Here is a 23,716-nt window from a genome sequence, read left to right on the forward strand (position 1 = left end):
AATAGCTAATGCATTGAAAATCTACGTCCTATTTTATACAAGAAAAGGATTGCTCACAGACAGTTACTAGCAATCTTTGGTTTAAGTTACATGCATTTTCATTGTTTTGGTCTTTTTTCATGTTACCATAGCAATTTCCCATATACATCAGAGAAAAACGCTGATGGCGAGATGCAGTAATGACAGAACAGTCTCATAAACGAGAATTTAAAGTTGGACTGGAAAAAACTGCTAGAAATGATACTGCAGGAAACAGTCCTTTCTGGATGTCTTAATAGGTTTGTTTCCACTGACTTTCTCTCCAAGGATAAATTTCTCTCCTGCACGAGACACTCAGCACTGCAATTTGTCATCATGGGAAACTGCTGCATGTAACTGAGCGTTTTTATTACCTTGCTCGAGACTTTTGAAGCCACTGGGCATGGGCATATTCTGGCACCTGTTCTGATCCTGCATGTTCACAGAACTTAGGAACTAAATTAGGAACAACCAGCAAAGGTCAAACTGAAATCACAGAAAAGAGTCAAAGCATCCAAGTGCCCTTTTACAGAGGGGAGGGAAGAAGCTTTGGCTAGCACACACTCAACGTCATCAGGCGGCACCTGACATTTTCACACAAAGCACTGCGTCTTATTTTTCAACGGAAGCTTTTGTAAGAGCTCAGCAAAGTTTATCCTAGACTCTGAAGTGACTGCCCCGATTCACAGCTGTTCTTGAAAGACTTTCCAGGAGCAATCCCATTCACTTCTCCTCCCCATCATGCTAAGAGCTTTGAAGGCTCCGCAGTCAATATGCACCCATAAAATATAATTAGCCTTTGCCAGTGCTGAATGCGTCATTCTTGAAATGACAATTTCATTGATTTATTAAAGACTTTCTCCTTCCCCGGGACCAAACAAATGGGACTGAGCATCAATGCAAGTCATTAGTTATGGCAGTGTTACAAATGCGTGGGCCCCAGATAATCAACGTCTGCTTTCCATGAAAGCAGAAGGGCAGAATTTACAACTTTGCCTGCCTTTTCAGCCCTTGACAAAGCTCCCTCCATCAGGACCATCACACAGCCGGTGCATTTTTGGAATCTTTCTAGAGGCACAGCCAGCCAAGCCTTAGCAACTGCTGTCTTCTCGGACACCTTCTGGCTGTCACTTGCTCTTCAAAAAAACAGACCAAGTGCACTAAATTAAGGAGCAGTCCACATTACCATTTTAAAGTCTCAGCTGGAAGCAGGATAACAATAGACCCCATGGCATTGTGTTAGCCTCTCATTTGAAAATGAGGGGAGAATGATGGGCTTCCACTAAGAAATGTTATTACCTTTCCAAGATTTATCTGTTCTCCTGATATGAAAGGAGCTTAACGCACAGAAGTTAGCAATAAATGAACATTTACCCTAACTCCAGATACTGCAGATAAATCATGGGGTTTATTATTCCAGCGGGACTCTCCATTGTTTTGAAGGCTATGTAGCTAAAGAACTTGGAATCCACGACAAAAACAATGAGTCTCCTGCACACCACCTTCCCCACTGTTCATCCCTGAGCCAGCCACAGATATGAAATAAACCTGAGATATTTTTCAGCCAGTAAGTGTGAAGAATGCCAAAGTACTGCCTGCTACAAGAAAAGGTGACCTTGCACAGGTTAGGAAAGCATGCCACAGGTGATACTGGAAGACATTTAAATGCTGCAAAAATTGTCCTTGTGCAGGTGCTTCTCTTCAAATATATCCCAAAGCAATCTGCGGTTACATAAGTGATATAACAGAACACCACCACCACCGGTAGAAAACCCAGATACAAATTAGCTAACGTTAGTTAAAATCAAGTGTTTCTTCCTTTTACAAGCCGAGTTTTCCCCACATCCTCAGTGATGGAAACTTCCAATTCTCATTTTACATAACCAGCCTCACATCTAAGCCCAATAGTCTCCACTTGCAGATTAAAACCTGTATACAATGGACTTTTTGGAGGGATTTAGCGTGCAGAGTACAGATGTTGCCACATTCAGAAGTTTCATCTAGAATTCTTTTCCTACTCTCTCTTGGGTGGAGTCTGTTCTGTTGTATGATTTTTATCCAGAGATCTGGGGCATATCTTGTGCTCAAGGGCAATTACACATGGAGGCAGTTATTCCATGGCAGAGAAGAGACATCAGCATGTCTTCCATCAGAGACACGGAAAAAGGAAGAGATCAGCTTGATCCTTCTGACCTTTCATAGCAGAACACTGACTGATGGGAATATAGGCTTTCTATTTAAGAACAAAGGGTCTTTATCCAGCTTCAAACTATAAACTACTGCTAAAAAGCTTGTTGCTGTGATTTTTTAGTGACAGAATTAAAGAAAATTGCAATTATCTGCCAGGAATGTGTGAAGATAATGATCTGAGAAACTACTCAGAGGCGGTAGAGTGTTTTGTACAGGGATGAACTTTCCTGTGACACTCACTCATCACCATGGCATCACAAACATCACACAATTAGGTCTCTTAGAATCTCGGGAGGACTAGCAGACTAGCACAGTCGAGAAGCACAGAGTTAGAATCCCCACGCCTTGTATTCTCTTCCCAAGTCTGCTACATACCTCCCATAGGATGAAGGAGGATTCATTTTACTGTGCACCTTCATTTTGCATTTTGCGTTAGATGGACCATTCTCTGTCCACCTGGTCAGTCGAGATTGTCAACTCTTCAGGAACACTGGTGTTTGTACAGTGCGTACAAAATGGGAGTTCAATCTTGACTCCGGCTTCTAGGCATTATCTCAGTCCCTACAGAAGGGACAACATTACTAAGTGATGACATACCATAGGCACAGGGAATTTAATTGACTTTTCCAACCTCAACTAGGAAGTCTAGCAAGAATACACCATGTAGTTTTTAACTACCAGTCCAGCATCTTTGCAGACTTGTTCTACCACTTGCACAGCTCCTCTAGAGGGACACTCGGCTTCGATCTGGTGAGTTTTAGGAAGCACACTTTGGGAAATGCACAGTAAGAGGAAGGTGTGGTCCCAACACTGCTGGGGAGAAGAGCAGCATCTGTTAAGTTCTTTATGTTGCCTCCTCCCTTCAGAGAGCTGCAAAGGTTTGCTCCTCATTGCCCAACACTCCACAACAGCTTCAGATTTTATACGTAATTTAGAATTTATTTTTTAAAACTTATTTCTGAGCTGATGTTGTCACTTCCTCCTCCTCCCTCTCTCTGGGGAACCTGAACTGTAGGGAATCTCTGTAGTTTGTAAGTACTCACCCTGCATGCATGAATATGTAGGTTAGGTACCTCCAAGCCTGAGCACGGAGCTGAGGATGGTAAAGTAATGCATTCTTCAGGTATAAGGGATGGGTGACTTGCAGCACAAATCTGTCTAATACCACTCCATTGTAAAGAAAAAAGGCAACCTAGAAGAGCAGGGAGATTCCTTGGTTAGCAAATGCCTTCTCTTGCTGAAAAGCACTTTGTAGCTCAAAATCATGGAGAAGAAAGTCAAATGTACAATAATTTTTCTCCCATTTGACAGCTTCACACAGCATGAGTTCCCCACGAGTTTGAGGAACCTGCAACGCATTGGTATAACTATACGTGGCTTTCTGTAACACACCAGCCACTGAGTCAGAGGACCTACTGATCAGTGGCGTATTATATCCTTCCCTGTGCTTATTCCAGTGCATCATTCGGCAACCGTGCAAAGAGCTCATTTGGGGAACAGATGAGCAGGTCAGAATATTTAATCCAGTTTCTCTTCCCTCCTTTTTCTCTCCATTCACAGAACAGAGGTAACCGTATAGGAATTTTTCTTCTAATTCCATTATTTGAATTACCAGTTTCCCTAGAACTGTCCAGATTTTCACTCCTCAAAAAGTTTTGCTGTAGTTTCCCAAATTCTGTAGTTTCACATACAAATTGTTTCAATGACTAATAACCACGCTTGGAGACAGATAGGATCACAGTCTCCACTTACACACACACATATAGGTAAGCCAAAACGGCAATCAGCTTTGTCCTTGTCTGGGTCTAAACAAGTCCCAGGCTAGCCCTTGATGATGTCCCAGCAAAGCCTTTGGCAGTGTGGTGTGGGTTCCCAGAGAGCGGGAATTAAGTTACTTGCCTCTACAATAGTGATGGTAATCATGAACCAGGGTGGAGGGCAGCAGGTATAGCTGTCGTAGTACCACTTGCGGTCTATCTCTCGTGGCAGGGTCTCGTATGCAACATGCCGGATCAGCCTCTGCGAAAGGCTCAGCCCCGTTTCCTCCAGCAGTGCCTTGCTGCACAGCCTCCTGTTCCCCTGAAGGATGGCTTGGCGGAAACTATTTGACCTTTTGTTGCTCATCTGGGTAAAAAGAAAAGGAAGAAACCATGAGGACAAAGCAAGGCCTGGCACAATCATCCGGGGAGATTAGTGCCAGTTTGGCAGCACCAGATCCAGGCAGGCAGGAGAACCACCGCCAGGCTGGAGCTTTAGGAACCAAGTCTCAGGATGATCACGGGGTGACCTACATGGGGTGCGAGGAAAACCAGTACCAGGGTCTGCTATTACGATGCCAATAAATGAGGTCAGGGCAGAACACTGGCAAGGCAGAGCAGAGGCTGCTGATGCACCTGGTTGAGCTCTCTGGCCCATTCCCCAGCCTTGTCTTCACCATTGGTTATCACGTTCCACATTCCTGTGTCCTCCTTCACTCAGCTCCCCCTGCTCTATCACAATTCCCTGCACTTGCCACCTCTTGGGGCAGAAAATTTCTTGAATGTAGCAGCAGGTACATTCACAGCATCTAACCCTTGTATTCTGGTCCTTGTTGGCAGGAGTTAGCTCTGGGCAGACAAAATTATCCCTTTGTGCAAAACAAAACTGCATGAGCAACAGGAACAAAACAACAAACTAAACTGGTGTACAGTCTGTCTTAGCTTGCTGTAAACTTCTTTTAAAACAGTTATCCTCAGAGGGGGCAGGTTTTGAGATGGTGCAGGCTTTGGAGGATATAGCTAATTTGTATATGCTTTATTATCTTACATGCATAGAATTAGCTATCTATCTTTTTGAGCATACACTTTCCCAATTTGGATGCATAATTAAAGCAATTGCATTTGCAAATTAGGCAGATGGAATTTTATGCCTAGCCTGCTTGAGGGGAAAAAAGAAAAAAAAAAAAGAAAAAAAGAAAAAAAAATCAGGTCTGAAAGAGCTTGCTCCAAGATTTGGATAATTGCTAATTAGTCCTGATGTCAAACAAACCTGCTGCATTAGAGTCACTATCTGTACTGGCTGAATCTTTGGCAGGAAGGCTTAAAAGGCTAACTATGCATAAAGTCCCCCCACTGTAGATGGACCGTTTACAGTAAAAGGCAGCAAAGAGAATGTGACAGCCTGGTCCTTCTTCTGAAAGAACTGCTAACTGATCTCAGAAACCACCAGCATCTTCAGTCTCCCAGAACCAAATAAGAGATGATGTTCAACAGCGTTGGCTTCCAGTCATCTTGGATCACACTGGTTTCGGCTAATATCATAAAGACAGCAAAGCCCAGAGCTTGTGCTCTCAATGCCCAGGCAGCCAGGTAATTGTTCCAAGCTGGACCAAGCTGCTTAAAACAGTAATCATTGCAGGGAGCCACCTCCTGTTAATCGCTGGAGGAAGGCGAAGGGGCCATCTGAGGTGATGGTACTGCAACCCACTCTCGCAGCAGCTGCCCATCCCTCCTTAGCCTTCCGTTTGCAGCCTGTCCCTCCAATGCAGAAATTCATTGAGGTGAGCAACATTGACAGGCAATTGATCTATTCCAAATTTTTTAAAACTGAGGAAAAATTTGTTGTTCTTTTTGAGGTGTTTTAGTGAGAAAAAGGTTTACCTTAAAAACTCTCCTTTCTTGGTATTTTTCCTTTGCACTCGCTGTCCTTCGCTCATTCATAAAACACTTGTAAAAGAACACTTCTGGCAAAAGAAGCAGAAAAGGCAAAGAAAAAAAAAACACCTGTCCACAAAAATCTTTCTTTCATCCTTCTCAAGTCTATCATCCAAAAGCTTTTATCTAAAACTAGGGAAGATGAGGGGAAAAAAATTGTTGGTGATCTTCTGTTGCACTAAGAAAGCCCGCTCATATTGAAAGACAGTATTTTCATAGAGAAACATCCACCAGGTGTAAGGCTTTCCTTAGCATTTGTGAGACAATTTTGGTAGGTGACAGACGTACCTCTGTTTCAAAAGGTACCTTTAGCCACCTAATGACCTCACTACGGCCACAGAAGAAAGCTTTCCTCCGGGTTAGTTCAGAGCAGCCTGTCAGAGATGTACTGTGCATGCTCCCTCGCAGAGTTCATTCTGTTCTCTCTGGCTTTGCTCCTCTTGTGGACAAGAATAAATTCAGACTGAAACTATGAATTTGCCTGCTACAGATGAAGATACTGGACAGTTGTCTGAAGCTGCTGATATGCTTATTCTAACTACAGTGGTATGTGTGATTTTCCTGCCTACCGCAAAATGGTCAGTCATCTTCCCTGCTGCAGCACTTCAGTGGAAAATACAATCATTTCCAGAGTCAGCCAAAGAAAATCATTATTGCAGTTCAGCATCAAGAAGTGCTGACCACCCTCAGCAGATGATCACTTCATCGCTGCAGAGACTGGTGAAAGAGATGGGCAGGAAACTCCAAAGGCTGCCAACGTTCATGATTGTGCTAGGCTCGTAACAGAAATTTTCTTGCATTTGTTCAGCAGAGGATCCTAACCCAGGCACCACTGAACCGTCTGTTATTGCTGAGCATGGCAAAAAGGGACTTGCTCAATTCAATCACCTGAATTCAGCACAGCCCCGTCAGTCCAGTGTCCTGCTCTGCATTGCTGCTAACGCTGCCCAAAGAGCTCAAATAACAGCAAGGGTAGTGCAAATTCCTCAGCATGATGTTTCTGAAGGTATTCCTCAACTTACTAAAAACGAAACAGAAGGGAAAGGTCTTCTTAGTTTTGTTAAGAGCAGGATACTGCAGGATCACAGTGGAAGTTGCAGATGAACAAAGCCTCTGGCTCTCCTGGGCAGGTGGGAAGCTGGACCTCACAACACTAAGTGATTTGCCCAAGGCCATATGCTAGAGTTAGAAGAATCCAGGTTGCAGGACTTCTCTGATCACTAGGCTGCAATGCTTTCAAGCCCTTCTGTTCAGCAGAAAGCTTTGCCTTCCTCCTCCAAGAAAGGAAAATAAACCACAGGACCTTCCACACCCCACATAGGAGCTAAAATGGAAGCTCATGACAATGCGATTTCCTCCAAGGAATGATGAAAGCCAGTTGTAGCTTTGTTCTCTCAACTACCTGTTCTCACACCCCATTATTTTTACAAGGTGTTCCATATTGGTTGTTTCTGGCCACATCTGGATGATAAAATGCCAGGACTTACTTAAACTGGTAATGATAGGAAAGCAGTAAATGTTGATATTACAAGAGCAAGGGAAGCCCTTGGGCAAAATGCTGATAGGTCTCTCGGGAGCATATGTGACTGCTGGAGAAAGACCTTGTATGCCTCAACACACACAACAAGGTTATTTCTGTACACTATGAGGCACTGCCCATTGGTAGCCTTTCTGAACTACAAGTATGGATGTATCACATCAACTGCACTTGTAAGTGGCGAGCACAGCCTCTTCCTCCTAGTTGATTTTTGGTAGACCTCCCCAGATACCGAGAGATAGGCACAGAAAAACATATAAATGGATTAAGAGTTTCTAGGGGTTGTCAATACAAATGAAAGCAAATGCCTGAGAAATCATTTATGGCTAACTCTGACATGAGGTCACGGGATCAAAGTTTTCAGAGATGGAAAATACCTTTGAAGTCAACTTCTTAGGTGGCTGGAATCCTGTCCCAGGATAGAGGGTCTACTGGGTATTCAAATTCATCAGCTCTTAGCAAAGAGGCAACAAGAAAACTGCCTGCAAATTAAATGGAGCAGGTCATGAACTGCTGCAGTCTTGCAGAACATATGGAGATATCCAGCACCAAGTGTATTCTTCCCAGATTGCAACACATCAGCAGACTCCTTGGGAGGAACATGACTGGCAAGGAGCAAGATACTCCCTGCATCCACCAACAACAGTAGGTGCTGTGTCAGTGGGAGCCAGATTTCAATTTACCCAGAAAATTAAAAGCTTTTGGTACCCATAACTACAAATCTAACTCTTCAGAGCTCTTAGCACTAACTAAACCTCCTGCCACCTCTGGCAGGGACATAAAAATATTTGTAAGGCCTCCTTTAGAGCAGAGGATATGGAAAGAAAGTCCAGGTTCCCTCTAAATGCTGTAGCCTTGGTGTGGTTTTACACCCAGATGAGGCAGGGACACACAGTGTCAGGAGCATACCACACATGCTGAAAAGCCCCCACAATTCACTAAGATATGGATGACTGGATATACTGAGCACCTGTTAAAATTAGGCCTCTCAGTAAGATGACAACCTGCTGGTCCCCTACCTGCAATCATTGCCCATCGCACTAATGAGGAAATAATCTCCAAAGAGGATGCGTAGCTGACTGCGAGGGCTCAAGCAAACACAACAGTCCTGGGCCTACTCACGTAGCCCCACAGGCCTTTGGATCACGCTGTTAATCTCAAGCTAGGAGGTGATGGGCATGAGGAGAGACAGAGGATTAAAGTCACTACCATTGCTTTCATCAACCCTTGATGAGAAGCCTGTTTTGTTCCTCAGACTGACTTTGGAAGACTCAAATCTTCCCAGAGAGTCTCCCATATGGCCACAACTTGCTGACTTGATTTCGGAATTACGTAATATTGGTATTTATGAGCCAAGTATTTAATCATCAGCTGAAAGAACACTGGGCCCATTGTTGGCCTGCACATTATTACGGCTCCAGAAACTCAGGGCAGCCCACCCCACTTTTCTTCATGCAATTGATCTGGGACTTCTTTAATGAGTGTGATATTAAAGCTGCAGGCAGATGGGTACAGCAAACAGTATGTGGGGAATGAAGGTAGCGGTGGGGAACAACACATTTCCTTAGTCCCTCGTGCCTGCAAAAAGTTATTATGCCGAGAGAAAGAAATTTCCCTTGTAAAACAGCCAAGCTGAGATGACTGGTAACCATGCACTGCCACCTTTGCCCTTTGGTATTACCATACCAAAACAAAACAAGGCTTAGTGTGCTGCCCAAAGGACGGGTTTGATACATCTACCAGAAAGGAAAAAATTTTCCTGCTTAGATTTGAAACTGTCTTCAACATTGAAAATGTCAAAATTTAGGATAAGAGTTCTTACCATCTAGTGTGGGACAGTGAGAAACTTTGGTAAAGTACAAAGCCCTGCTTTTGTTCAGGACACATGCCAATCTAGAACTAGTCTCAGATAATCTGCAATTTGCTATGGAAACTGTCCATTCCCACTGGCAGACCAATTTCTCTGGGTTTCTTGGCTATCTGTACTACTCTTGCTGCCCCAGATAATCAATAGCCAAGTCATGTAGCATTTCCCCATCTCCAGTTTCATGGCTTGTGTGGGGCACAGTACCCTTTTTATGGTTTTTATTCAGCCTCACTCAGGAGGCTTTGAAAAACATGGATTTCTGCCCATTACGTATTGGCATCTTTGAGGCTGGTCTACAGCTATTTTTAAACACATACAACACTGTGACAGGCAATGCATTCAGCTCCCCAGCTCTGATCCTCCAAGACACAGAACACTAAATCAGAACTTAGCACAAGCTTTTTAAAAGCCTCTGTCAGCTCCAGTTTTATAACCCACTTTACTTACAAATGCAGCCTTTCCAATCAATTTTGCTTTCAAGATTCACATTTATTTCCTTCCCTCACACCGCACTTCTACAAAATGCTAATGTGGGTAAAGACTGCTTCTCCCAAAACGCATAGCTCAGCATCAAGTTCATCTGTCACAGATGTTCACATCCTCTGAGCCAACCTGGTAGCACTTGCCCAAACAGTATCAAATGGAAAAAAAGCAAATACCAACATCCTGATTTGCTCTGATCAAGCAGTGGTTTACTCTGGGGATTCAAGAAAAGTTAGAGGCAGGAGAGACCAAATAAATTATCCTGGTCATTGCGGGAGTATTCCCTGCTCAAGGTTTTGTCTGGACTCCTATTAAATGTGCCAGGCTTAGACCTTCCAGCACTTCCATTAAAAAAGGTAAACCACATAGAGATTTCAAAGTTAACCTCAAGAACACTGCTTGCAGGACAAGACTAACATTGTGGTTCAAATAACATTGTGTCAAAACACAGCAAGTCTGAGACTTCAAATGCCCCAACACCTGTTCCATTTTTCATTGGTGCTGGGAAGGATTCCACAACTGAAATGAATCCAGATTTAATTTTCTGAAGCAAAATTTTTTAAAAATATCTTTATAATGTTTCCCACTCACATGTGTGTTTTAGATACATACACAATTAAAACAACCATTTAAGTTGACATCGTGGTTCTCAAGTTTCAACTGTACATGATTGGAAACAGCTGACGAATCATGGTTAAGGATGGAAATTCCTAAGCTAAGTTCCACTTTAATTGGCATAATGATTATTTGCCAGACTAGTTCCCTTGGAAGAAAGTTCTCTTCTGCTGCTATGTGTAGCCAGTATCTAATGGACTCAGATCAATGTACAAGCTGAACACACTCCAAAAGCAGCTCTCACGTCCCAGTTACTAAGTTTCAAGATACTTACCTGGCCCACTGATGGCTTTTTTCCCCTTCAGGAGATGCACATGGCTCTTGGAACATCAAAAATCACCAGTTTTCTCCAAAATGGGAAGGAAAACAACATGAAGGCAGTGTGAGACACATTTGTCAGAAGGGGTATCCAGCTCCTGGAAATGCTCCCTGGAGTAAGAACTTTGCACCTCAATAAGGGCTTTAATACATTGAGAGGTAAGAGACGGATAAGGACACAATCACATGACCGCTTTCATCTATCTCTTGAGAAAACCTCCTCCTTACTCATAATAGCATAATATTAGATCAAATACTGAAGTAAGAGATTTTCAAACCTTTTTTAATTAAATAATCACATGACCGCTTTCATCTATCTCTTGAGAAAACCTCCTCCTTACTCATAATAGCATAATATTAGATCAAATACTGAAGTAAGAGATTTTCAAACCTTTTTTAATTAATTTATTATACCACCTCTGAATAAAGACCAGGAAGAGAGCTCAGGAATCCTATACTTTCAGCCAACATAGTGAATCAAGGACAGCGGGAGCACTTAAAGATGTGTCCCACTGGAAGCTGAAGGACATTCCAGAGGACTCCAAATGGGAGGATCCTCTTGATGTTTGGCAGAGGATCCTCCCTGGTTCAAAATTGGAAGCACAGAGGGGAAGAAATGGAGCTATAAAACCTGCAGCTTTGACTGCAACAAACCTTCCCAGTTTAGCAACAGTGAGAAAAAAATAACAAGCACCGGACAAGACCACTAGAACTGAGGTCCTGGGTTATTCTGCAATAGCCTTTTAAGCTTAAAACACTCACTAGAAAGTGAACAAGGATTTAGCAGGAAGAGGAGATATTCATTTGGGCAAACTTTTCTCTTGCCTGGGGATTCCCCTTAGAATTGGAGATTTAGGCTTTATTGCTTATCTTCCCAGTGACTCAGGTAATAACAGTTCCTGCAAAGCCTTGTTCACCTAAGCCTTCTATGCAGGCTGTCAGCTGGTTCAGTAAAGGACATGCAAATTCACTGGAAGTGGAATTTATAGCTACTTTATGACTGTGCTACAAAGTACTTCTAAGTACCATCAAAAAAACCCCAAGCAAACCATGGTTTAAAGAACCTCTCTCACCTCCACATTATCTGACAGAAAGAATACAGTATATAACTTCTTAAAAGCTCACCTCCACAAAGATAATAAAGCCCTCCTGGTGCTGTCCCATACACACTCACAAAGCCAAAAGATAAAATTCAATGTTTTCTTCTTTAAAAACCGTTATTTCTTTTCCTAGCTTACAGGTCTTTCACTGTTTCCCCTCATTTCAGTTCAAGCCAAGTTGGAGGAAATACCCCAAGAAAAAATGTTACCATTGCAAGCACTGAAACAGCAAAGGCAAGAGTTACTCACCTTTCAAAGCAGAAAGGATGGCCATGAAAAATCTACAGGCACACGCAGTGTCCCCACAAGGGACACAACCAAGCCTTGCTTTTATCACTGAAGTGGCTAATAAGAACAAATGGCTTCCAGCCATGCATTACTGAAAAACATCTTAAGAAAAATATAAGCAGCTACTTTTGAAGCCTTGGAAAGCAATGGAAAAGCAGGCTGGAGTTAGAGCAAGAGGGAATAGGGAGCTAAGGGAACAGCAGAGAGGGTTCAGCACCTTGCAGAACTGGTCCTTCTGACATGGCTGGCTATTGCCTACTAAATCCTATGCCCAGCTGGAGATACGTCCCATCTCTGCTCTGTTAAGATAAAACAACATGTCGAGAGTTTGGAGAAAAGTCTTTTCACAGACCCAAACAATGTGAACTTTTCATTTGGTGACTACTGAAAGGGAGGGTGTGCTGCTATCCCTGAGATCTCTGCAAAAGAAAACCTCAAAAGTCAGAGGAAGTACTTTAATGCCCCCTTTTAGTGGCATAAGTGGCCAGCAGAAGGTCTGCAGAATAATTGCAAAACACATATGACCCTGGGGGAAAAAAAAAAAAAAACAAACACCTCTCACAGATGGAAGAGCTTTGCAACCTCTAAGACTACATGTATTTTAATGGCTACCAGCCTATGTGCTGAGCCTTTCACAAAGCAAAGGGAAAAGCACTGTGGAGTCCAGAGAGAAAACTGCCATACCCCTGTGGAACAAGACTGCTAATTCCTAGTTTCATAGGTCAGTTTAAAATCTCATTAAACTCCATTGGCTCTTTAAAGAAAAAGAGCAAAAAACCTCACTCCCCACTTCCTATTACAGTTGATAAGGTTGAAACAGCCTCAAGAGAACCCCATTTAACGACACCAATGGCATTTCAGAGTTTTTATTCTTACCAAGTTTCAAATAAGTTGTCTAGAAGGGAAAGTTCCCAACACAACTTCATTAAATCAAAGCACGCTAATTCCACACCCATAGGGCTTCAACTCAGGGCTGAGCAAAGGCATTAGCTTGAACTAAGCACATGCTTAAGTTTAATTGTCCTTAAATTGAGTGCATCTTTCTATATGGCATTACAGACTCTTACAAGTCTACAAAAGTGTTAAAACTAGAGTGGGAATTCATTATTTTACTATATTTTTTCTTTAGGATAGGCCACAAAATAAGTTTCTATAGACTGATGATGCTGTAAAGTGCGAGTCAAAGCCTCCATTGAACCAGCTTGTTTCCCACTTACAACATTCCAGGACCTACTTTGGACTTGTTGTTTTTGTTTGTGGATTGTAACACAATCCCAAAGTATTTTATCCTTTCAGCCAGTCCTGCTTTCTCTTCAAACGCCTACACAGATCACCCTGCCGAGGACAGAAAAGCTAGCATCTCACTCTTAACCTTTGTATTTCTATAGCATCCACTAGCATAGACAGACCATAAGACTCTGGGTAGTCACTTCATCTCCTTCACCTCCCATATTTTATCTTATTTTTATGATTCCAGCAATATTTTGACATAATAACTGCCCCTTTGAACATCCAGCTTGACAGCATATAGCACAAGACAGCCTTCCACCAACAGCTAATAATGTTCCAGCCTCTTCCATGAAGTAAGAAACTTCTGCAAAGACATCTTCCTCTCACCTTCTCTGATGGCCAATAGACCTGCGTATCTGTCACTTGTGAGGAGGAAGAGCAGAAGCTGCAGATTTCTTAGCCTGCATCTGCAGTTTTATTTCTTTACTTGAAGAGGCAATATTTGCAGTCTGGCAGCACACTGAGCAAGCCAGAGAGGAAATCACAAAAACTAAAGGAAATCTTTCTCTGGAGGGTAAAGTGTGCTGGCGCCAGCAAAGTTTGGATTAGGGTGACCTGATTATTGTTACACAGTGCTTAAAAAAAAAAAAAAAAAAAAGTGTGTTGTTCACTGAAAATGAGATAGGATTAGCCTGTCCCTAAAAGCCAGCAAGGCCAGGGAAAGTAAGGCGGGTGTTGATACTTGATCTGGAAAACAAAGGATGTGCGTTTAATTAGCTAATATATTTTGTTCACTACTGAGATACTACATGAGGTTCAAGTTACTACAAAGCTACAGCTGAACATTTCTGTTGGAAGCAGCAGTGTTTTATTTTTCCCAAGTCACATGAACTCTGTCTCAGAGCTTACTGATTCCTCCCAAACATGCTGAAATACCGTTGCCTTCAGGGAACGGCATTTGTCCTCAGCTCTATTAGACCCAACACAGCCCCCCAGGCAAATGCTCACTGCAGAGCTGGTTCCCCAGCCACTGGCTCTTCTTGCACTGGAGAACTGCCATTGGCTTTGCCAAAATTGTGAACCCCAAAAGAAATGCAACACTTACCTCCTTCCACCTGCTGCAGAAACAGACCCATGAGGCATAGACAGGCTTCCACAAGTTTCACAGTGAGTCTGTTGCAGAGCCAGGAACAGAACTTAGGTCCACCTGACTTCCAGTCCTGCCCTTTGGACGTGAAATCCGTAGCAGGGACAGAGAGACCTTCAGTGTACACTAGGGACACCTCTCAGGGTAGTGCCAGTGTTGGAATAGGGGACAGCCACATTCCCTTCTCCTCAAGTCCTCCTGCCCCATGCTGGCAGGTCCAATCTGGACCACACTGAATGCATTAATGTCAGTTTTTACAACACATTTGGTTCAAAAAAAAAGAAATCTCTTGGGCTGCAGAATGGATTTTGCTTTAGTCTTGGTATAAGCTATGATTTACTTTTCTAGCAAAAGCTGCTTTATTAAACACGAGGTTCTGTAAAACTTTTCCTTGTCCAGAGCAAGGCTAGGAGTTACCTACCTGATTTTCACAACAAGAGAATATAAGCTACCACCACAGCCTGAACTGGCTCCATACTGCCCCTCCGTCAAGCAAAGTAAGGTCTCAGAAGCTCTATTGCACCCCCTTGCCTCTGCTCACGTGTCTGAAGAGGAACACATCAAGAGGGTGAGCAGGTGGTAAAGCCATGATCCAGCCTCTCCAAAGCAACAATCCACATTTCCAGGCAGAGAAGACAAGGAAGGTTTAGCCAGAGAATAAGAGACTGAGTCTCTCCAGGGCCTCACTGCTCTGCTCTTTAGCTCTATTACAGTTCAACAGGATATTATGTGAAGTGGCCCAGGACTGCCAGTAGCAACTGCTGTTCAGGAAGGATCCCAGCAAATAACATCTCAACTATAATTACCTCCTGGCTTGTCTCCTCTCTAAAAGTAGCAAAGTTAGTTAAACAGCTTTGTTCATTATCTCCTCCTGTGGCCTATGCTGTTCATAGCCAGAATTTTCACTGTGCGTTTTTAGCATCTCTCTTCACAATGCAGAAAAGCAACCAGACAACAGAAATGCACAAGACATCTCCACTTGCACAGGAAACACTTTTGTTATTCTGCACCGGCTCAGACACAGGATAAGAAATCCCATCTGAAACTGCTTTCTGCCACTCTTGCAAGTCCTAGCGTAGAAACAGAAATGGATATGATTGCAGCATTGTGTTTTATAACCATGTGAGATAAATCTCATATGTACAGAGGAGAAATAATTCCCAACGAGTTGCCTATCTGATTTTTTTTTCAGCCCTTTCTGTTTGCAGATCACACCAGGAGTCTTCAGCTTCCCTGAATTTATTCATTACACAAATTATTTACTGAGTGATTTCTAGAGCCTATTCTCATCCTGTAAAATTTTCAATTTCAGAAATTTAAGCTGCTTTGCTGAGTTGAGAACAGGCATATGTTTTGTGTGGATATATCTCGGTCTCCTTACTAAGGTGAGAAGTCCTAGAATTACATTTTTGGTGCTTCTAGAAGTTCACAACACACTTTGGACATCAAGGGATAACACAGCTTTGCTCAATAGCAGTCCTTTAGTTGGGGATCACAGTGTCTGAGAGAGCAGGCAGTTCTTGGTGCTCGTGATGATGTTGGAGCATATTTTACTGCCCTCGCTGGGACGTGCAGTACCCTGGAGAAAACAAAGTGTTAACACTATTGCTCTGTGAGGTTTATGGCCTGCAGTACTTTCTAGAATTAATAATTTCATAGAGTTACAGCTGCTTCTGTGGTCACTAATAGCATCTCTTGGCATCAGACTCTCTAGTAAGTAGCCAAGCACCCTGCAGAATAAGCAGCATCACATTCTGTCACACTTCCAGGGAACCCAGCAAAGATCGAGGGTTCTACAAGGCTGAAAAAAGGGAAGACCCTCCCTGCTCGATATTTATCAACATAGCAAAGCTGAGAGAAAAAACAGAGAGGATATCATATCCCAGGAACTGACCATTGAAGATAGACATCTCTTGACGCCCAGTGGTTAAACCCTAATTTCTGCTGGGTTCTGTGAGACAGCGCATGTTTGTACTAGTTTTGGCTGGGATAGAGTTAATTTTTTTCATAGTAGCTTGAGCAGGCAACTCATCAGCTTCTTCCATCCCCATGCTTGGAAAGAAACCAAAAGAGCTGCTTGTGAGACACACACACACAGAGGAGTCTCCTTTGCTTTGACAACTTCCTCTGCTTTGACAACTGCACTGTAATGCATCTTTGATACCCAGCCCCACTCCTCCCCTCGAGGCCTCTCCAGCAGCCAGAGCTTTATTAATGCAATTTTACCTCTTGCTCAAAGTTTCAGTACCTTGGACGCATTTGGGAGGCCATGAGATTCTTTGGTCACATCAGAGTACTTGTTCATGAATATTGATGGAAAAAAGGAAAACCACACACACAGAGCCAAGCTTGTAAAACCTCTGTGGATCTAGTAAAAAAGTCAGCCTTTCCCTTCCCCACATCCAGCACCATCATTTTTGGGAGCAGATCAATTCTTGCTTGCTGAAACAGACAAATTAACCTGAGCAAAAAGCAGAGATGGCTGATGATCATCAAGAACAAGCATGAACTTAAACAGCACCACACCTAGTTTCCACGATTGACAGCTATAAAGTCACTAATTTCACAGTGATTCTGTGTCAACTGTACTGTTTCCTTCCATCAGGAACTTCAAAAGGCAGGTTTGGGAGCAGGAAACTAGAGAAAAGAGAAGGAGCCCTAAAAAGTTTGGATGATGGAAATCAATAGCAACTAGAAGAGGAGTGAGAAGAGAGATGTCATTTGTAAGTAGTTTAATGTTCTGGCATTTGCATTGCCTATTGATTAGAAAGTGCAAAAAATGCAGATGAGGATAGACGGACTGATGACAGAAAAATCAATGGCTTCTGCATAGGAGTCATTCAATAGTAGTGAAGGAAATTTGCCATTTTGCAGAAATCACATCAGGTGGGTGTGAGCTGGCCACGATCTCCTATTCCCCAAAGGAGGAGGATGTCCAAGCCTTTCACCTCCCACCTGCCTCTCATTAGCTTGTGCTGCTCCCAAGCTCAGTGGAGCAAGGAGAGAGAAAGAAGCCCAGTTCTATTCCTGAGCCTGTTGCCAACATGTTGGCTGGCCCTAGGCCATCATTTCTGTAGAAGAAATTAGATTATACCTCTTCCTGCTACCTAAGTGTTGTGCAGCTCAATTAGTGAACGCTTGCATGGTACTTTGAATATACCGAACCGTAGAACAAGCAGCTGTTACTATAAATACACTGCTGATCACCGAGTACCATTGACCACGCTGTTTATTAAGCTGGAGCTGAGGAAAACCTCACACTCACTGTGATCTATTTAATAGTTGCTACATTTATTTTACTGTGTACCTAAATACACGCAAGGGGCTAATAAGATAGCTTGATTAGATACAGCAGATCTATGTCATTGCATCACAGTAATTTCACCTTCACGCTGACCATGGCCCGACTGAGGTTGTGACCTGGATCCTTGACAGCTGTGCCTTGTTATCATATTTTTCTGATTAATGTGAAGACAGGACATATAGAAGACCTCTTTCTAAACCAAGAACACATGCATGAGTGACCATGACAAATGCAGGGATTAAATCCCCATGTTGACTGCAGGAACACACAGAGATGCAAACTATTATACTCTGCATCAAGAACACATCCAGCTTTCCAGTGGAGAGATGTCACTGACTTTCATTGCTCATTGCCTTTGTCACCGAGGTTTCTCTTACTGCTACACTAAATCTGCTGGGACTCGGGTGGGGAATGACAGAGCAAGAACAGGGCTAAGCCCCTGGAATGGCCACTGTTCAAAATACCTATCATGCAAACAACATTTCTAGGCCATCCTAAGCATTTAACAACACATGTCTACATCTGTGTTGATTGGCCAAACTGCCTTGACAAGAAACAGAGAGATCCCTTCACTAATTGACTCATTAGTAGAGATAGAGAGGCATCCAGATCATGACTCATGCAGTCTGAGACTGCTCACTTGGGATTAAATGAACATGACCTAGAAACACTTTGCCCCTGTTGCTGTTGATGCCTACAGTAGTGCAATATGACTCCACCCAGCAAGTCAACATGATGTTATCTATATATTTTTGTCTGGAAGCTGTGAAACTTCTAGATAAAACAGGAGACATCCAGACTGACAGACCTCTGCTTGCAAACAAATGGCTCCTTATGACAGCTACCAACTGATATTGAGAGCAAAAGCCTCTAAACTAGCAGCAGCCATTGCTTCATGCTCCTCTTACAACAGCTCCCACAGTTTCTTCCCATGCAAACTTGTTGCCCTGGAAAAATCAGCAACTTGACTCTTGGCTTGCAAGTTCAGTCACCACTGAATGTTTCAGCAAGCCCATGCAGAATGTGATGCAGGGACACAGCAAACACTGGTGTTGATAGAGGGAGAGAGACTGTCCCTCAACAGCCAATGTTTTAAGCAGAGCCAAGGACTGACAGGCCCTGCCAGCCAGTGCACTCACCAGGTTGACGAAGTCCTGGTAGCAGATCCTCCCCTCGGAGTTGCTGTCTGCCAGGGCCAGCAGAACCTCCAGCTTGTGGGGGTCCAGCTCTGAGCCGTGTCTCTGGAGAAGGGAGCGAAACTTCTCAGTGCTGATGTAGCCGGTGTTGTCGGGATCGAACTGGGATAGGAGGGGAAAGTGCTAGAATTAACCATTCCACGTTACACACAACTCTGCCCTCCTATGCATTCATCGCCCGCTGCAGACCCACAGGGACCCCAGGGGCTGCTCGAGGCTTTGGTGACGCGTTGCCCTGCAATCACCACATCTCCAGTTTCCTTTCATTGCCCAGGGACTGCAAAGCACCCTGCTGCAGAGAGGCATGAACCCAGGCATCATCATCCACATCATCATCCCATCTCCACATAGCCTCAGCTAAGTCTGGTCCCTTCACCTTCCTTCCCTCTACATCATCATTTCTCTTGGCTACTTTTTATATCCCTCTATCTGGACTATCATGCAAACCAGAGATGCAGTCTGTGAGATAAAACGTACTGAAAACAATTTTACTCCTGTATTTCCTAACACAATTGCAACAGAGGAATATGCTATCCCTCTTCAAGCCCTTTCTGTGCTCAGTGTTTCTGACAGTCACCTTTCCAGATCACCTCTACAGATGCCTTCAAAATGGTAAGTGCTTTCACTGCTGAAGAGCTCTCTATTTTAAGATAGATTGGAAAGAAAGTCTTTGGACAGGGAGCAAAGCAGATGAATGTTATGTCAAACTAAAAGTAACAAGGCAGCCACATGCCATTTTCAGAACGTAAACCAGAGTCATTAGAAGGAGAGTCCCAGGTGAGATTTGGAGTGAATCCCACTCTGACCAAAAACATCACTGTTTTCCCTCAGACTAAGTGGTTAATCTCCTAAAAACGCCACTGACCCAAAAGAGACAGCTTTGCACGGCTGTTCAAACTTACGACTGCTTCCAGCGGCCTCTAACCCACACTGAGCTCTCCAGGGCACTCTGCGAGGGGCTGCCAGCTCACAGGCGGGCACAGCCCCAGCCCCGACAAAGCCAGCGCTGGCACCGCGCCGAGCGCGTTTCTTTTGTGCTTTGAAAACTACAGGATGCAAGCTGCCAGACCAGCCCGCACTAGCTGTGGTGCAGTCTGATCTCCGCCAGCTCTCTGTTGCTGGGAGATTTGCCTTTGATTTCCCAAACTTGGCTGTGAGGACCCTGGTACTCAGTGGCCTCCTTTTGTAGATAATGATATCAAGCTTGTTGGCTGGATTGAATGGCTGTCAGGGGGCAGGGTGGTCAGGAGGGAGTCTTTTCATGGAAACATTTGGGACATAAAAGGCCTTGGCAGAGCCAAAAAGGTCTTGACAACCCTCGCTCTTTCCTAACAGAGAATAAAAGCTGAACAGGCGCCGGGCCTTCGATCTGATGTGGCGGAGTAAAGGCTGCCTTGGCAAGGGAGGAGGTGAGAAGGGGGATGTGGCAGAGGATGCAGCCTGCCAGCGGCAGGGCTGGCACTGCTCTGCAGCGAGCAGAGCAGCTATAGAACAGACCGGCCTCAGGCACGGGCAGCTTGTTTAGAGGATGCAGCACCCACGTGCCAGGATCTGGCTCCGTCTCCTTCTGGCCCGAGCACCTTTGTCCCGCCGCTCCCCAGGGACTCTGCTATCACTGGCTGCTTTGTTGAGGAGGAGTTGTCTAACCTGAGACCACAGCCCCTTGCTGGAGCAGGGCTGGTCTGCTATTTTGTCAAAACAGCAGCCCCTCTGTGAAGAAGCTGCTGGGGCAAGTGGATTACACAAAACAAGACAAACCAAGTGACCTGTGGACAGTCAGAGCTGGGCACTCTCCCCCACCCTGTGCCAAGGGTTGTTCTGTCCTTGCAAGGTAGCCTGGATGTACCTTCCTGACAGCTGGCACCCAGAGCCAAAGGTGGATTTCATCAGCTGTTTACTGTTAAACAAGGGCTTAATATTAATCCCTGGAGAATTTTAGTGGGGAGTCAGCCCACTCTGATGCTTTGAGTTAACAGATTAAATTCTAAAACCAACCCCAAAATCAGGGCTTCTCCACTCAGGCTCAGCTCTGATACTTTTCAGCTCTTGCTGGGACTCCCAAGACAGCATAAGTATACAGTGCCCAATCCCAGAGGCACAGATACCCAGGAAATAAAGTATTATTAGCATAATACCTGAGATGACCTTTCTCAAGGGGAATTTGCAGAAGCTGGGAGATGCGTCATTCAGTGAATGGATCTAACACTTGTAATCCCATAGATACTGCTGCGTTCATCCTTGTTCCCTGAAAATATTTGACCTAACCAACATTTTACTTAACTGCACCACTTTAACTATATCTTGACATTTAAGATGTCAGAATCTATCTTGTCTAGGACAAAACCATTTGCTCCTTGAAGGCTTAAATGCCTCCCTACTTTGAGGGCCAGGGTCAGTGACTGAAGCGTGGAACTCTCCCCCCATGCTGTGTGCTCACTGTTTGACTTTGTAGGAAAGACCAACGGTCACAGCAGTGGGGAACATGGCTATTTCTTCAAAGGGCAGAAGAGATACAGAGCTGAAGCACACAGGCTCCCAAAGCATGAAAGAGCTGCTCAGATCACAAACCACTTTTCCCAGACTGTTCTGCTTTAAAGCATTCCAAAAAGAAACAGTTTGTAACCAAGAACAGAAATTACACAACCACTTCAGAGCTTCAAACCAGCCCACAAGGACACACTAATGACTCCAGACTCACTAGCGATAGAGCAGATGCGATCCTGTCACTCACGACAGTACTGTCCATACCTGTTACTGGCTGCTGGCTTTCCAAATGGACAGACAGCTGAAGCCTGTCTGGTGGCTATGAATGAGCCTCTGCTCCATGGATGCTTCTTTCTCATGCCAATAGGCACCAGCACTCCTCCTTCAGCTCACTGCCTTGCTGCTTGTCCCACCGAAATCAAAGGAGTAGCAGAAGGTAGCCAGTATTTTCAGTACTGTAAATATGCCAGGGAGCCTGTTCTCCTTTTTCACGTTACTATGTATAATCTTCTTTTTGGCATTAAGTTAATAATACTAATTAGAAATAGGTTTGAATTAAAACAGTGGATCTGAACAGCATGAAAGCGTAACAGGTGAACAATGAACAACTAGCAACTGAACTAAAAAGGCCTGCCTCAGAGCAGGACTAGACCACTGCTTCCACAACCTGGAGCAGAATGTTTTACTGCAAACCCCAGCTGTAAGGGAGTTCTCTTATTTATGTTTAAACAATTTTTTTTCAGCGTATAAAAATCTCATCTGTCACCACAGCACTGAAAATCCACCCCAACACTTCAAACTGCCTCAAACCCTGTTTCTGATATCACAGCTAGCCACAAAAATCAAGGGGTTGAGCTGGTCCTGCAGAACACATGTCCCCACACATGGCAAAAACAATGTGTGATGGCACACTCAAAACACTTGGGTCCATCAATTATAAAAGAGGCAACTGACCTTTGCTAGACGCTTCATGTATTTATCCATGATGATCTTGTTAAGGGCCAGTTGTCCCACAAGCCCAGCCGAGCACCTTTGTCTCACCAAGAGGACAGACGATGACTGGCAGCCAGCAGCATGGCTGCGGCTGAGCCCCAGGTCCAGCCCCACAGGGAGTATTCCCCAGGCAAAGCCTCCCAGCAGCTAAGTCAGCACAGCGGCTTCCTTCAGTGTAGTTACCTCCGCCTCTGCCCATCTACTTGGGCAGACAAGCGCAACACAACCGGTGCAGGGATGAGGAAGGCCATTTGGTCCCCCTTCACCCCCCCAAACAATAGGACACTAACGGCAATTTCATGCAAGGTTTCCTCCGCATTTCAATGACAATCACCCTTAACTCCCTTGATCCTCAACCAGGCTCTTAAGCAAAAATGTAAATGTGTTAATGACCGTAGCAGCCATCTGACCCAGGATCTTAATTCCCTGGCCCAAAACAAGCTATTTTTTCCTTTTTCTTCCTTATTTTAGAGCAGACACACCCTAAACTGAAGGCCTCACAGCAAAACTACAAGACAAAAATAAGGGGAGGGGGCCCCGCAAACTCTGATGGAAATAGGAAATACAGTTGAAAAAAGAAAATGAAATCTCAAATTGTTCTTCCTCTTTAATTAAAGACACATCAGCCACGGCTGAGTGAGCAAGTAGGGTGGAAGCTGGTGCTGCAGACAGACAATGGGTATCTCGGGAAAACACAGACATTTCACATAGCGCAGCCAGCTGCTCCTCTCCCCCATGGCAAACAGCTCTCTGGGGCATCAGAGCAGCTGGAGAGTCAACAGCTGAACTGGGCACAACATGAGGATCCTTGGCCGGCTTTAGGATTACCGATCTATTGCAGGAACAGAGAATTTGCTACCACCCATGGTTTCCCCATTAGGGGCTTTGTCTTGGCACCATCCAAGCCATAAGTTGTCTTCGCAATGGGCAAGGCTCCAAGAAACTTTATCTAATTTGGAAGTTGGCTTTGAGTTAGGATCAGTCCCTTCAGATCTGAATCATTCTATGGTCCAGTAGTATCTTCATTTTGGGGAGATGCTAGCCTGGCAGTCAGACCTCCTGGCACTGACCCCAGCTCTGCTCCAGACCAGGAGGCAGATTCTGGAAATAAGTTGCCCTGAGCTTTAGCTTCCCCTCCTATTATATGGAAATGACAGCTCCTGCCTTATTTCCCACTAGAAAGGAGCTATCAATAGCAGGCCTGCTTCTTGTTCACGTGTAGGCCCTTTCCCACTGGAAAGCGGGAGTCAATCA

The 23,716-nt window shown here is 44.2% G+C and overlaps 1 protein-coding gene across 1 annotated transcript in view; it reads right to left on the reverse strand.

The window, feature by feature from the left end:
• RHBDL3 (rhomboid, veinlet-like 3 (Drosophila)) overlaps nt 1–19,108 on the reverse strand; it is a gene marked incomplete at its 5' end in the record, with an annotated part of 27,430 nt that extends 8,322 nt beyond the window's left edge. Inside the window, 3 exons of the mRNA XM_009588019.1 lie at nt 3,252–3,400; nt 4,108–4,332; nt 18,929–19,108. Of these exons, the coding sequence (XP_009586314.1) occupies nt 3,252–3,400; nt 4,108–4,332; nt 18,929–19,108 (554 nt within the window). The remainder of the gene's footprint in view (nt 1–3,251; nt 3,401–4,107; nt 4,333–18,928) is intronic.
• Nucleotides 19,109–23,716: the final 4,608 nt, after the last annotated feature.

The sequence above is a fragment of the Fulmarus glacialis genome, unplaced genomic scaffold, assembly GCF_000690835.1.
Source record: "Fulmarus glacialis isolate BGI_N327 unplaced genomic scaffold, ASM69083v1 scaffold30501, whole genome shotgun sequence".
In the NCBI taxonomy this organism is placed as follows: domain Eukaryota; kingdom Metazoa; phylum Chordata; class Aves; order Procellariiformes; family Procellariidae; genus Fulmarus; species Fulmarus glacialis.